General features: G+C 47.9%; 1 protein-coding gene across 2 annotated transcripts in view; it reads right to left on the reverse strand.

Annotated features, from left to right (window-relative positions):
- Nucleotides 1-13,986, reverse strand: part of ascc3 (activating signal cointegrator 1 complex subunit 3) — a 186,751-nt gene that overhangs the window by 118,027 nt on the left and 54,738 nt on the right. For both annotated transcript variants that reach the window (XM_046302709.1, XM_046302708.1), the window contains exons 10-11: nucleotides 3,155-3,358; nucleotides 2,573-2,713 (exon numbers count right to left, since the gene is read on the reverse strand). In XM_046302709.1, the coding sequence (XP_046158665.1) occupies nucleotides 2,573-2,713; nucleotides 3,155-3,358 (345 nt within the window). The remainder of the gene's footprint in view (nucleotides 1-2,572; nucleotides 2,714-3,154; nucleotides 3,359-13,986) is intronic.

The following is a 13,986-nucleotide window of genomic DNA, read 5'->3' on the forward strand; positions in this document are numbered from 1 at the left end:
GCCACTCAGTAGCTCACAATAGTATGGGGCTTGCCTGTCCTAGCCACTCAGTAGCTCACAATAGTATGGGGCTTGCCTGTCCTAGCCACTCAGTAGCTCACAATAGTATGGGGCTTGCCTGTCCTAGCCACTCAGTAGCTCACAATAGTATGGGGCTTGCCTGTCCTAGCCACTCAGTAGCTCACAATAGTATTGGGTTGCCTGTCCTAGCCACTCAGTAGCTCACCATAAGACACTTCTAGTCCCTTCTTATTAATTAACACGTTTTTAATAACCCACACTTTTTTTTCCCAATTCGCCAAATTGAGCCTCGTTTCAAATAATCACTTCTCACTATTCTGTTATATTTTATTCTGTTATATAACAAAGGCGTGTATTGACTGCGATAAGGGCTCGAGAAATAAGAGTGTCTTGTCTGCTAAATTAACAAAACAAGGCTATGCCATTGCACAGCCATGCTTCTATAAGCAAGCGCCACTGCTAAGGTTACTACCTTTTTGAAGATTGCGTTCCACGATATAATATAACCAGTTGATCTTACGGTTTCAATAAATTAATCTTAAATGGCACTTGTTTTTCTATTGACTGAATATATGAGGCAATTTGGTAATTAGTTATCTGTAATGGTTATGATAAATTGTTGCACACTGTTGGAATATAGATGAATTCAAACATACTTTTGTTCATGTAGTGTATGTGGACAACTGCTTGTCGAACATCTCATTCCAAAATCATGGGCAGTAATATTAGAGGTCGACCAATTATGATTTTTCAATGCAGATACCGATACCGATTATTGGAGGACCAAAAAAAAAGCCGATACCGATTAATCGGCCAATTTAAAAAATGTATTTGTAATAATGACAATTACAACAATACTGAATGAACACATATTTTAACTTAATATAATACATCAATAAAATCAATTTAGCCTCAAGTAGATAATGAAACATGTTCAATTTGGTTTAAATAATGCAAAAACAAAGTGTTGGAGAAGAACGTAAAAGGGCAATATGTGCTCAGAACATGAGAACATATGAAAGCTGGTGGTTCCTTCTAGCATGAGTCTTCAATATTCCCAGGTAAGAAGTTAGGTTGTAGTTATTATAGGACTATTTACCTCTATACCATTTGTATTTCATTTCCCTTTGACTATTGGATGTTCTTATAGGCACTTTAGTATTGCCAGTTTAACAGTATAGCCTCCGTCCCTCTCCTCGCTCCTCCCCTGGGCTCGAACCAGCAACACAACGACAACAGCCACCACATCGAAGCAGCGTTACCCATGCAGAGCAAGGGGAACAACCACTCCAAGGCTCAGAGCGAGTGAAGTTTGAAACGCTATTAGCGCACGATAACTAGCCAGCCATTTCACTTCGGTCACACCAGCCTCATCTCGGGAGTTGATAGGTTTGAAGTCATAAACAGCGCAATGCTTGACGCACAACGAAGAGCTGCTGGCAAAATGCACGAAAGTGCTGTTTGAATGAATGTTTACCTCTAATTACTATGGAGTTGGTCCCCCCTTTGCTGCTATAACAGCCTCCACTTGTCTGGGAAGGTTTTCCACTAGATGTTGGAACATTGCTGCGGGGACTTGCTTCCATACAGACACAACAGCATAGTGAGGTCGGGCACTGATGTTGGGCGATTAGGCCTGGCTCGCAGTCGGCGTTCCAATTCATCCCAAAGGTGTTCGATGGGGTTTAGGTCAGGGCTCTGTGCAGGCCAGTAAAGTTCTTCCACACCGATCTCGACAAACCATTTTTGTATGGACCACGCTTTGTGCTGACAGGACATTGTCATGCTGACAGGAAAGGGCCTTCCCCAAACTGTTGCCACAAAGTTGGAAGTACAGAATCGTCTAGAATGCCATTGCTGTAGCATTAAGGTTCGCCTTCAATGGAACTAAGGGGCCTAGCCCGAACCATGAAAAACAGCCCCAGACCATTATTCCGCCTCCACCAAACTTTACAGTTGGCACTATGCATTCGGGCAGTTAGCATTCTCCTGGCATCCGCCAAACCCAGATTATTCATCAGACTGCCAGATAGTGAAGTGTGATTCATCACTCCAGAGAACGCGTTTCCACTGTGCCGATGGCTGCAAGCTTTACACTACTCCTGACAAAAAAACAGTAACATCACTCTTGCAAAATCATTTTTAAATACAGTGCTATAACATTATTTAAGGTGTTTTTAAATTTTTTATTTACATGTCCTAATAATTCAAAGGATTGCTCAGAACACCGGGTGTTTTAATCGGTGTATGCTTACTATGATTTTGACCGATTAAAATAAGCAGAGTAAAGTGCTTACATGACTATTGCCATAACCGACCTACTGTCATAATCTGTTTAATATCAAATTATTAGCGCATGTAAACGTGCTCAGTGTGAAGAGGGTACGGAGCTACTGTATTCCAGTGAGCCGAGCTGAGCTGAAAGCCAACCACTGGGAGGCGCTCGCGAACAGTCGTGAGGCAGAACACAACACTCTGGACCAATGGAGCATAGGGAAAGCCTACGCAGAAACTGTGTGTGCTTGCGCACCCATGTGTGTTCGTACAGTACCTGTGTACGCAGGATCTCCCCTTTGGTTAGCTGCATGTCTCCAGTGAGCTCTTTGACAGCAATGCCCAGTGGCTCCAACCGCTTACTGAAGTAGTTCGTCATCTCTGCTGCCAGGGCCTTCATAGGAGCTACATACACTATCTACAGAGGGAGGGAGAGAGAGATGGAGGGAAGGGAGGGAGCGAGTAGGAGAGGAGAGAGAGAAAGAGAGAGGGAGATAAATATATAAAGAGAGAAAAGGGAGAGCGGGGGGGAGAAGGAGAGAAAGAAAGTGAGAGGAAGTGAAAGGTCACAGTCATGATAAATGAGTGTACAGCAGAGTATCACTTGTTCCCTGGCAACCAGCATAAATCACTATTTATTGAAAAATATGAAACAGGCCACTTAGATTAAGAAAGTTGAATGGAAATGTATGAAAAAGTGTCTATCGTCACTGGCTTGCATCGGGTGTGTGGTGTTAGAATGTGTGTGTATATTAGAACATGTGTGTGTGTGTGTGTGTGTGTGGGGGGCGTGGCTTTATAAGGACAACCAATAATAAATGTGTTCTACTGTATGTTTGTATGTCTTGCTGAGTGGTACCTTGAACTCATCCTTCTTGATGACCCCTCCAGGTTGGAGGTGCTGTCTGATCTCATGGAGGACTGTCAGCATGGCGATGTTGGTCTTGCCGGCCCCGGTGGGGGCACAGATGAGCAGGTTCTCATTGGTGTTGTAGGCTGTCTCAAACACTATGGACTGGATCCTGTTCAGACGCTGCATCCCCTTAAACACCAACTGACCAATCTGGGGGGAATGAGAGAGAGAGAGCGAGAGAGAGAGACCGACACAGAAAGAGACCAAGAGTGCAACAGAGAACAACAGCGAGAGAGCGAGAGAGGGTGCAACAGAGAACGACAGCGAGAGAGGGTGCAACAGAGAACGACAGCGAGAGAGCGTGCAACAGAGAACGACAGCGAGAGAGCGAGAGAGGGTGCAACAGAGAACGACAGCGAGAGAGCGAGAGTGGGTGCAACAGAGAACGACAGCGAGAGAGCGAGAGAGGGTGCAACAGAGAACGACAGCGAGAGAGTGAGAGAGGGTGCAACAGAGAACGACAGCGAGAGAGTGAGAGAGGGTGCAACAGAGAACGACAGCGAGAGAGCGAAAGTGGGTGCAACAGAGAACGACAGCGAGAGAGCGAGAGAGGGTGCAACAGAGAACGACAGCGAGAGAGCGAGAGAGGGTGCAACAGAGAACGACAGCGAGAGAGCGAGAGAGGGTGCAACAGAGAACGACAGCGAGAGAGCGAGAGAGGGTGCAACAGAGAACGACAGCGAGAGAGCGAGAGAGGGTGCAACAGAGAACGACAGCGAGAGAGCGAGAGTGGGTGCAACAGAGAACGACAGCGAGAGAGCGAGAGAGGGTGCAACAGAGAACGACAGCGAGAGAGCGAGAGGGTGCAACAGAGAACGACAGCGAGAGTGAGAGGGAGGAAGATAATAAGAAAAGGTTCAAAATCACAGAGTAATTATGGGAGTCATTACAAAGACAGACATGGGATCATGATGATACAAGTCTAACACACACGTCAGGACAGAGCAGACGGGAGGGATGGTCACAGCTGACTGGTTTAGGGGTCGGGGTTAAGACAAACATTGGTTGGCCTTATTGAGGGGGTCACCAGAACATTTGAATGGTTTTAGATGAGTAACATAGTGGAAAGAACATTGAGAACACTGACAAACCACTCCGCCGCACGCACGCACATACACACCTATCTACAACTGATTGCCAGACCACTTCCCTCATATTATAGGACAGGTTTCCCAACTGGCAGTCTTCTGTGCAAAAAATTAATAATTTTTTTAAATTAGCATTTTTTGGGGGAATTTTATTTGTTGAACACAAAAGATCAAAAACACCAGGAAATTAGCTCGAAGTTATTTTAAATTAAAGAAATCTGTTCAAGTATTCCCAATAGGCACTTAATTGTATATAAATGAAAGCAAAGGGCTGAAATTATTATTTTAGTCAAACATTATATCTGTTTGGGCTTCTTGTGGTCAATTTTCAGTCTACAAATGATTTGCAATTATATCCTGGGCCCCCTGCTCAAGAAAAAAATTATCCAGCGGCTGAATCTAGTTGATGATCCCTGCTATATGGGGGATGATTTACTATTGCCTAGTGGGTGGCTGCAGACAGGATGTGGGAGGCGTTTGACTGCCAGTAGGAGAGAGGTTAAATCCTGAGTGGTGGGAACAGATGTCAATCAACCTGCCCAGCGCTTGACTTCTCGCTTGACTTCTCCATGGTAACAGAGCGTGGGTGACAGACAGGCCTCAATCTTCCGGCGACCGACGTTGATAAGGAGAGAAATGGCCCTTCTGAAAGACAGCATCCGTGACCAGTCGACCGCCCACTACTCGGACACACACAGACATTCAGCCGTCAGAGTGGGCAGTTAACTGCTCCGGCCACCCTCACTCCTAGGGAAAGAGACACAGAACTGCAGGTCCAGGTGTGTGCTCTGTCCCCATCTGTCCATCAATCTCCCTCTCACTCCCTCTCACTCACGCTATACTTCTTTTACTTCATGCTCTCTCTCTCAACTCTTTCTCTCTCACTCAGTCTCTCTCTCAGAGTGGATTGGGATGTCTTGAGCTTAGACAGCAATATAATTTATTTAAGGATTCATTAAAAATATGTCATCACTCTACTCTTCCTCCCAGTTTTGCTCTGACACTCAGAAAAATAAAGAATTTGAGTGCTGCGTGTCATCCAGGGACAGGGGCCAAAGAGGAGAGAAGAGGCAGGAGTCAGCCCCGTGGCCCTGACAACCCAACCCAACTCTGATGAAGGCAGGAGTCAGCCCCGTGGCCCTGACAACCCAACCCAACTCTGATGAAGGCAGTGGCCCTGACAACTCTGATGAAGGCAGGAGTTAGCCCCGTGGCCCTGACAACCCAACTCTGGAGTCAGCCCAGTGGCCCTGACAACCCAACCCAACTCTGATGAAGGCAGGAGTCAGACAACCCCCTGATGGCCCCCTGACAACCCAACTCTGATGAAGGCAGGAGTCAGCCCAGTGGCCCTGACAACCCAACCCAACTCTGATGAAGGCAGGAGTCAGCCCCGTGGCCCTGACAACCCAACCCAACTCTGATGAAGGCAGGAGTCAGCCCCGTGGCCCTGACAACCCAACTCTGATGAAGGCAGGAGTCAGCCCCGTGGCCCTGACAACCCAACTCTGATGAAGGCAGGAGTTAGCCCCGTGGCCCTGACAACCCAACCCAACTCTGATGAAGGCAGGAGTCAGCCCCGTGGCCCTGACAACCCAACTCTGATGAAGGCAGGAGTCAGCCCCGTGGCCCTGACAACCCAACCCAACTCTGATGAAGGCAGGAGTCAGCCCCGTGGCCCTGACAACCCAACTCTGATGAAGGCAGGAGTCAGCCCCGTGGCCCTGACAACCCAACTCTGATGAAGGCAGGAGTCAGCCCCGTGGCCCTGACAACCCAACTCTGATGAAGGCAGGAGTTAGCCCCGTGGCCCTGACAACCCAACTCTGATGAAGGCAGGAGTTAGCCCCGTGGCCCTGACAACCCAACTCTGATGAAGGCAGGAGTCAGCCCCGTGGCCCTGACAACCCAACTCTGATGAAGGCAGGAGTCAGCCCCGTGGCCCTGACAACCCAACTCTGATGAAGGCAGGAGTCAGCCCCGAGGCCCTGATGACAGCCCCGTGGCCCCAACCCAACTCTGATGAAGGCAGGAGTCAGCCCCGTGGCCCTGACAACCCAACTCTGATGAAGGCAGGAGTCAGCCCCGTGGCCCTGACAACCCAACTCTGATGAAGGCAGGAGTCAGCCCCGTGGCCCTGACAACCCAACTCTGATGAAGGCAGGAGTTAGCCCCGTGGCCCTGACAACCCAACTCTGATGAAGGCAGGAGTTAGCCCCGTGGCCCTGACAACCCAACTCTGATGAAGGCAGGAGTCAGCCCCGTGGCCCTGACAACCCAACTCTGATGAAGGCAGGAGTTAGCCCCGTGGCCCTGACAACCCAACTCTGATGAAGGCAGGAGTTAGCCCCGTGGCCCTGACAACCCAACTCTGATGAAGGCAGGAGTTAGCCCCGTGGCCCTGACAACCCAACTCTGATGAAGGCAGGAGTTAGCCCCGTGGCCCTGACAACCCAACTCTGATGAAGGCAGGAGTTAGCCCCGTGGCCCTGACAACCCAACTCTGATGAAGGCAGGAGTCAGCCCCGTGGCCCTGACAACCCAACTCTGATGAAGGCAGGAGTTAGCCCCGTGGCCCTGACAACCCAACTCTGATGAAGGCAGGAGTTAGCCCCGTGGCCCTGACAACCCAACCCAACTCTGATGAAGGCAGGAGTTAGCCCCGTGGCCCTGACAACCCAACCCAACTCTGATGAAGGCAGGAGTCAGCCCCGAGGCCCTGACAACCCAACTCTGATGAAGGCAGGAGTCAGCCCCGAGGCCCTGACAACCCAACTCTGATGAAGGCAGGAGTCAGCCCCGTGGCCCTGACAACCCAACTCTGATGAAGGCAGGAGTCAGCCCCGTGGCCCTGACAACCCAACTCTGATGAAGGCAGGAGTCAGCCCCGAGGCCCTGACAACCCAACCCAACTCTGATGAAGGCAGGAGGTGGTTAAATTATTAATGCATCAAAGAGCAACTTTATTAGAGTCCACTTAAGCCGGTGGAAGGCTGAAGGATGATTGTGGTTTCAACATGGCACTGGGCGAAAGAACGAACGGTGGAGTAGCAGGAGCCTCTGACTGACAGCTAGTTGGCTAGCCCTCTCTCGCTCGAATTCTGATTGGCGCAGCAATGGGACAACCCAACTCTGATGAAGGCAGGAGGTGGTTAAATTATTAATGCCCAACTTTATTAGAGTCCCTGGCCCTGAAGGATGATTGTGGCCTGGAAGAGCATAGGCCCACCCATTGCTGCGCCCTTCCCCAGTCATGTGAAATCCATTGATTAGGGCCTAATTTATTTATTTCAATTGACAGATTTCCTTCAATTAACTATAAGTCTATAAAACTATAAAATTATTAAATTGTTGCATTTATATTTTTGTTCATTCATTCAGAGAGAGAGAGACAGCCAGAGAGAGAAATACAAAGAGAGGCAGAGAGAGAAAAAAAAGAAAGAGGGCAAAAGAGAGAAAGACAATACTATACACACCATCTTGACAGATCTTTAAACTAAGCGAGTAAAGGAATGGATATTAGTGCAGTGTGTTGTTTTGTACTCTTTCTCTCTCGTCTAAATGACTGTAGGGCTGATTTCCTCTCATCCTCTCTCCCTGGCGAGTGGAGCGTCCTCCTGTCCAACCAATTATTTCCCCCAAGGCAAAGTCCTGAGAGCACCAACCAATTTATAAATATGCATTTCTGAATTAGGAGCGGCACAGTTTCACCCTCTTCCGCACGGCTCCTGCACACACACACACACACAATTGCCAGGACTCAAACACACAATGTGTCGCTGTGGCAAACACGTTCACTTTAAGCAGCTAGACCCCCTTTTGTTTTGATTTATCGACTTTGTCTGTAGATAACGAGGAGCCAGCGTCCCGAACTTCTTAAACATGCTAATTCATGCAAATGTATGCCTGCCCCAATATTCACCTTGAGCTAATGCATACATGTTGTAAATATGATGTTGCCATCCTTTAATAATCTACTTAAATCTTCAGTGCTTTGTTTATACATTTTCTTCTTCATTTCTTAAAACGTCTCTGGCTGGCTTCATTGTTAATCAGATGTATGCACTGTAAATCTTCCAATAGGAGATGCAGCTGTCCCTGCCAGGAGTCGTCTCCGGGGTCCAAGCAGCAGTAACTCACTGAAGAGGTAACGTTACTGTAGGCTACTTGAGATACTACCATATGCAGCTGTTAACATTCATTTCATTAAAAATCCCTGTCTCCAAGCAACAAACACCAGCATGGTTATACATCTTCAGCAATAAGTGAAACGCCACAAATACAGCTAACAGTTTAAATGTTTTTATTTAACCATTATTTAACTAGGCAAGTCAGTGAAGAACAAATTCTTATTTACAATGACGGCCTACAGTTAGATGTGGTTAAGAGAAACTACCAACAGTAGACACCACAACTCACGTTTAAGAGAAGAACATTCTACATGGTTGTTTTATCAACTGGCCTCAGTTTGTTGGAGTTATTCCCTGTGACTGAGTTTATGAACAGGACTGCGATCAGTCCATCAGTGTGCACTCTGGGATTATCACATTGTTTCTATGAGCTAAAGGCCAAACTTTGAGTAACAAAATCCATTTGACATCACTAGGCAAGATTCCAACTCAATTACAATGACAAGTCTTAAACACACTTAATGCCCCAGGCATTCAAAAAGAGAACACACCTCCAGAACCAATCTCAGGTTCCTGTTTTTCTCACCCCTGTGGTTGAAAAATCTTAGTAACTTTCCCAAAATCCCCAGGTTTTCCAGAAACCGTGGTTGGAATGTTCTTGGGATCCTCCAACTGGGATTTCTGGAAAACCTGTGAATTTGGGTGAAGTTACTGGAATGTCCCAGCCCTACTCCCCCACAAAGACAGACCCATGCAGGTATCAAAGGGTTCTCCCCAGGATGTCAATCAGGTGCTGCTGATGTGAGTGGAGGAATGGGAAAGGTCCAGAGGGGGCTGGGAGCAGAAACATAACATTTATGAAAGCCCTTCTCTCCCGAACCTCTGCTCACTTTAAAACGTGTTTGACCACAAATATGTTTTGGATTTTTTTTAAACCAAAATTCCATTTGAAGGGACAATCTAAAAAATGTCCTAGATACGACTGCCTCATTCAAGCTTCGTCGCCACCTATTCATCATCATCATGTACAACTGACTAATTCCAACCAAAAACATCACTTTACATTCTGATACACCCATGTGCCTAACCCCTGACTAAAAACATTGTTAGTTCCAGATGTAGAGAACCATACCGTGAACACTGTTTGGATGGAACGTGCTCGCCACAGATTTTGTGGGAGTATCGAACCAATCCAGGCCCAGAACATGTGTGTGTGTGTTGTCTGTGTTTCCCAATCCCAGTCAGTACTGTCTGTGTGTGTAGTCTCTGTGTGTGTGTGTGTGTATATATATATATATTTCCCAGTCTGTACTGTGTAGTGAGTGCGATGGAAGCAAGCAGGCTCATTATTAGAGTGCTAGCACAGCCTACGGCCAAATGTGCCAACCAGGCTGATTGGGAATAAACTGGCAATATAGAACCAATCCACCAGCCACTCTAAACTCACTAATTAGACACTCAAAGATCCCAGTAAATTATTCTACAGCTAAATCTAAAACACCTACCAAGCAGTCTGTCCAATTGCCTCCCTGTCCTAGTTTAACACAGTGCATTTGGAAAGTATTCAGACATCTGGACTTTTCCACATTTTGTTACTTCACAGACCTATTCTAAAATGGATTAAATCATTCCCCCCCCTAATTCATCTACACACAATACGCCATGAAGAGAAAGCAAAAACAGGTTGAAGCACCTTTGACAGAAATTCCACAAGCTTGGCACACCTGTATTTGGGGAGTTTCTCCTATTATCTTCTGCAGATCCTCTTAAGCTCCGTCAGATTGGATGGCGAGCGTCGCTGCACAGAGATGTTCGATTGGGTTCAAGTCCAGGCTCTGGCTGGGCCACTCAAGGACATTGTGCTTAGGGTCATAGTCCTGTTGGAAGGTGAACCTTCGCCCCCAGTCTGAGGTCTTGAACGCTCTGGAGAAGGTTTTCATCAAGGATCTCCGTACTTTGCTCTGTTCATTTTTCCCTCGATCCTGACTAGTTTTTAGCTGCCTTTTGGCAGTGGGGTGTCATGTGCCTTTTACTGAGGAATGGCTTCCGTCTGGCCACTCCACCATAAAGGCCTGATTGGTGGAGTGCTGTAGAGATGGTTACCTCCCTGACTAAGGCCCTTGTTATTTATTTTACCTTTATTTAACTAGGCAAGTCAGTTAAGAACATATTCTTATTTTCAATGACGGCCTAAGAATGGTGGGTTAACTGCCTAGTTCAGGGGCAGAACGAAAGATTTTTACCTTGTCAGCTCGGAGATTCGATCTTGCAACCTTTTGGTTACTAGTCCAACGCTCTAACCACTAGACTACCTGCCGCCTTCTCTCCCGATCGCTCAGTTTGGCCGGGCGGCCAGATCTAGGAAGAGTCTTGGTGGTTCCAAAACCTCTTCCATACAAGAATGATGGAGGCCACTGTGTTCTTGTAGACCTTCAATGCTGCAGAATCTTTTTGGTACCATTCCCCAGATCTGTGCCTCGACACAATTCGGTCTCAGAGCTCTACGGACAATTTCTTCGACCTCATGGCTTGTTTTTTTCTCTGACATGCACTGTCAACTGTGGGACCTAATATAGACAGGTGTGTGCCTTTCCAAATCATGTCGAATCAATTGAATTTACCACAGGTGGACTTCAAACAAGTTGTAGAATCATTTCAAGGATGATCAATAGAAACAGGATGCATCTGAACTCAATAGCAAAGAGTCTGAATACTTTATATAAATAAGGTATTGATATTTTGTTTGTGATACATTTGCAAAAAAATCTAACAACCTGTTTTTGCTTTGTCATTATGGGGTAGTGTGTGTAGATTGATGAGGAAAAAAGTAAATTTAATTAATTTTAGACTAAGTCTGTAATGTAACAAAATGTGGAAAAAGGGGTCTGAATACTTTCCAAATGCACTGTACCTGCTCACCTAAAAATGTAAACATGGACTATCACCTGTGCAAAGGTGTGTGGCTACTGTATACGTGTAAGCATATATTGACTGTATAAGTCAGGGTGAAAACTGCTAAACTAATTAAATGATGTGCATTGGTAATGGGGAGCTAAAAGAAAGTTGTTGTTTGCACACTATGCTTTTAATTACTTTTCAGTTCCATTTCATTCCATTTGAATTGACAGCTTGATCAACTTTTAATTGCTAGTTTTAGTAAACAGCTTATCAGCTCCAAGCCCACACACACAGCCCTGAATGACCTGGCCAAACACACACACAAGCTGTACTGTGGAGTTTGACAGTGAGATGCAGATGCAGCAAACAGGAGGCCCATTAAATTCCCCACAGGACACCAGTAGAACGGACTCACTCACTCGCACGGGGGACACTCACTCGCACGGGGGACACTCACTCGCACGGGGGACACTCATTCGCACGGGGGACACTCACTCGCACGGGGGACACTCACTCGCACGGACAGACCGACTCACTCGCACGGACAGACCGACTCACTCGCACGGACAGACCGACTCACTGGCACGGACAGACCGACTCACTCGCACGGACAGACCGACTCACTCGCACGGGGGACACTCACTCGCACGGACAGACCGACTCGCTCGCACCAACCGACCGACCGACTCGCTCGCACCAACCGACCGACTCACTCGCACGGGGGACACTCGCTCGCACGGACAATGGACGGGGACACTCGCTCGGGCACACTCACTCGCACAGACTCTCGCACAGACTCTCGCACAGACTCACTCAGTCAGGGATGCACGGACTCACTCAGTCACACACATGGACACGCATAGACTCACTCACTCGGGGACACAGGGACTCACTCACTCGCACACACAGACAAGAACGGACGTACGCACTCACTCGCAAGGGGACACTGACATGCAAAAGCACGGACGAACAAACTCACATGGACGGACTCACTCACTCAAACAGACACGCACGGGTGGACGGACCCACGCGCACCGACACACCACCGCATGCACCCACACACTCAGACTCTCTCTCACACACACACACACACACACACACACACACACTCTCTCACACACACACACAGACAGACACTCTCACACACACACAGACAGACACTCTCACACACACACAGACAGACACTCTCACACACACACAGACAGACACTCTCACACACACACAGACAGACACTCTCACACACACACACACACACACACACACACACAGACTCTCTGACACACACACACACACAGACACTCTCACACACACACACAGACAGACACTCTCACACACACACACAGACACACACACACAGACACTCTCACACACACACAGACAGACACTCACACACACAGACAGACACACACACAGACAGACACTCTCACACACACAGACAGACACTCTCACACACACAGACAGACACTCTCACACACACACAGACAGACACTCTCACACACACACAGACAGACACTCTCACACACACACAGACAGACACTCTCACACACACACAGACAGACACTCTCACACACACACAGACAGACACTCTCACACACACACAGACAGACACTCTCACACACACACAGACAGACACTCTCACACACACACAGACAGACACTCTCACACACACACAGACAGACACACACACACACTCTCTCACACACACACACACACACAGACACTCTCTCACACACAGACACTCTCACACATACACACACACAGACACTCACACACGGACACTCACACACACAGACGGACACTCTCACACACAGACGGACACTCTCACACACAGACGGACACTCTCACACACAGACAGACACTCTCACACACAGACGGACACTCTCACACACAGACGGACACTCACACACACACAGACGGACACTCTCACACACACACAGACAGACACTCTCACACACACACACAGACAGACACTCTCACACACACACACACACAGACGGCCACTCTCACACACAGACACACACACACACACACACACACACAGACGGCCACACACACACTCACACACACAGACACTCTCACACACAGACACTCACACACACACACACACACACACACAGGGACTCTCTCACACACACACACACACACAGGGACTCTCTCACACACACACACACACAGGGACACTCACACACACACACACACACACACACACACACACACACAGACGGACACTCTCACACACAGACGGACACACACACACAGACGGACACTCTCACACACACACACACACAGACGGACTCTCACACACACACACACACACAGGGACTCTCACACACACACACACAGGGACTCACACACACACACACACAGGGACTCTCTCACACACACACACGGACACACACACACAGGGACTCTCTCCACACACACACACACACACAGGGACTCTCTCTCACACACACACACACACAGGGACACTCACACACACACACACAGGGACTCTCACACACACACACACACACTCTCACACACACACACACACACAGGGACTCTCTCACACACACACACACACAGGGACACTCTCACACACACACACACACACAGGGACTCTCTCACACACACACACACACACAGGGACTCTCTCACACACACACACACACACACACAG

Source organism: Oncorhynchus gorbuscha, linkage group LG15 (genome assembly GCF_021184085.1).
Source record: "Oncorhynchus gorbuscha isolate QuinsamMale2020 ecotype Even-year linkage group LG15, OgorEven_v1.0, whole genome shotgun sequence".
Classification (NCBI taxonomy): domain Eukaryota; kingdom Metazoa; phylum Chordata; class Actinopteri; order Salmoniformes; family Salmonidae; genus Oncorhynchus; species Oncorhynchus gorbuscha.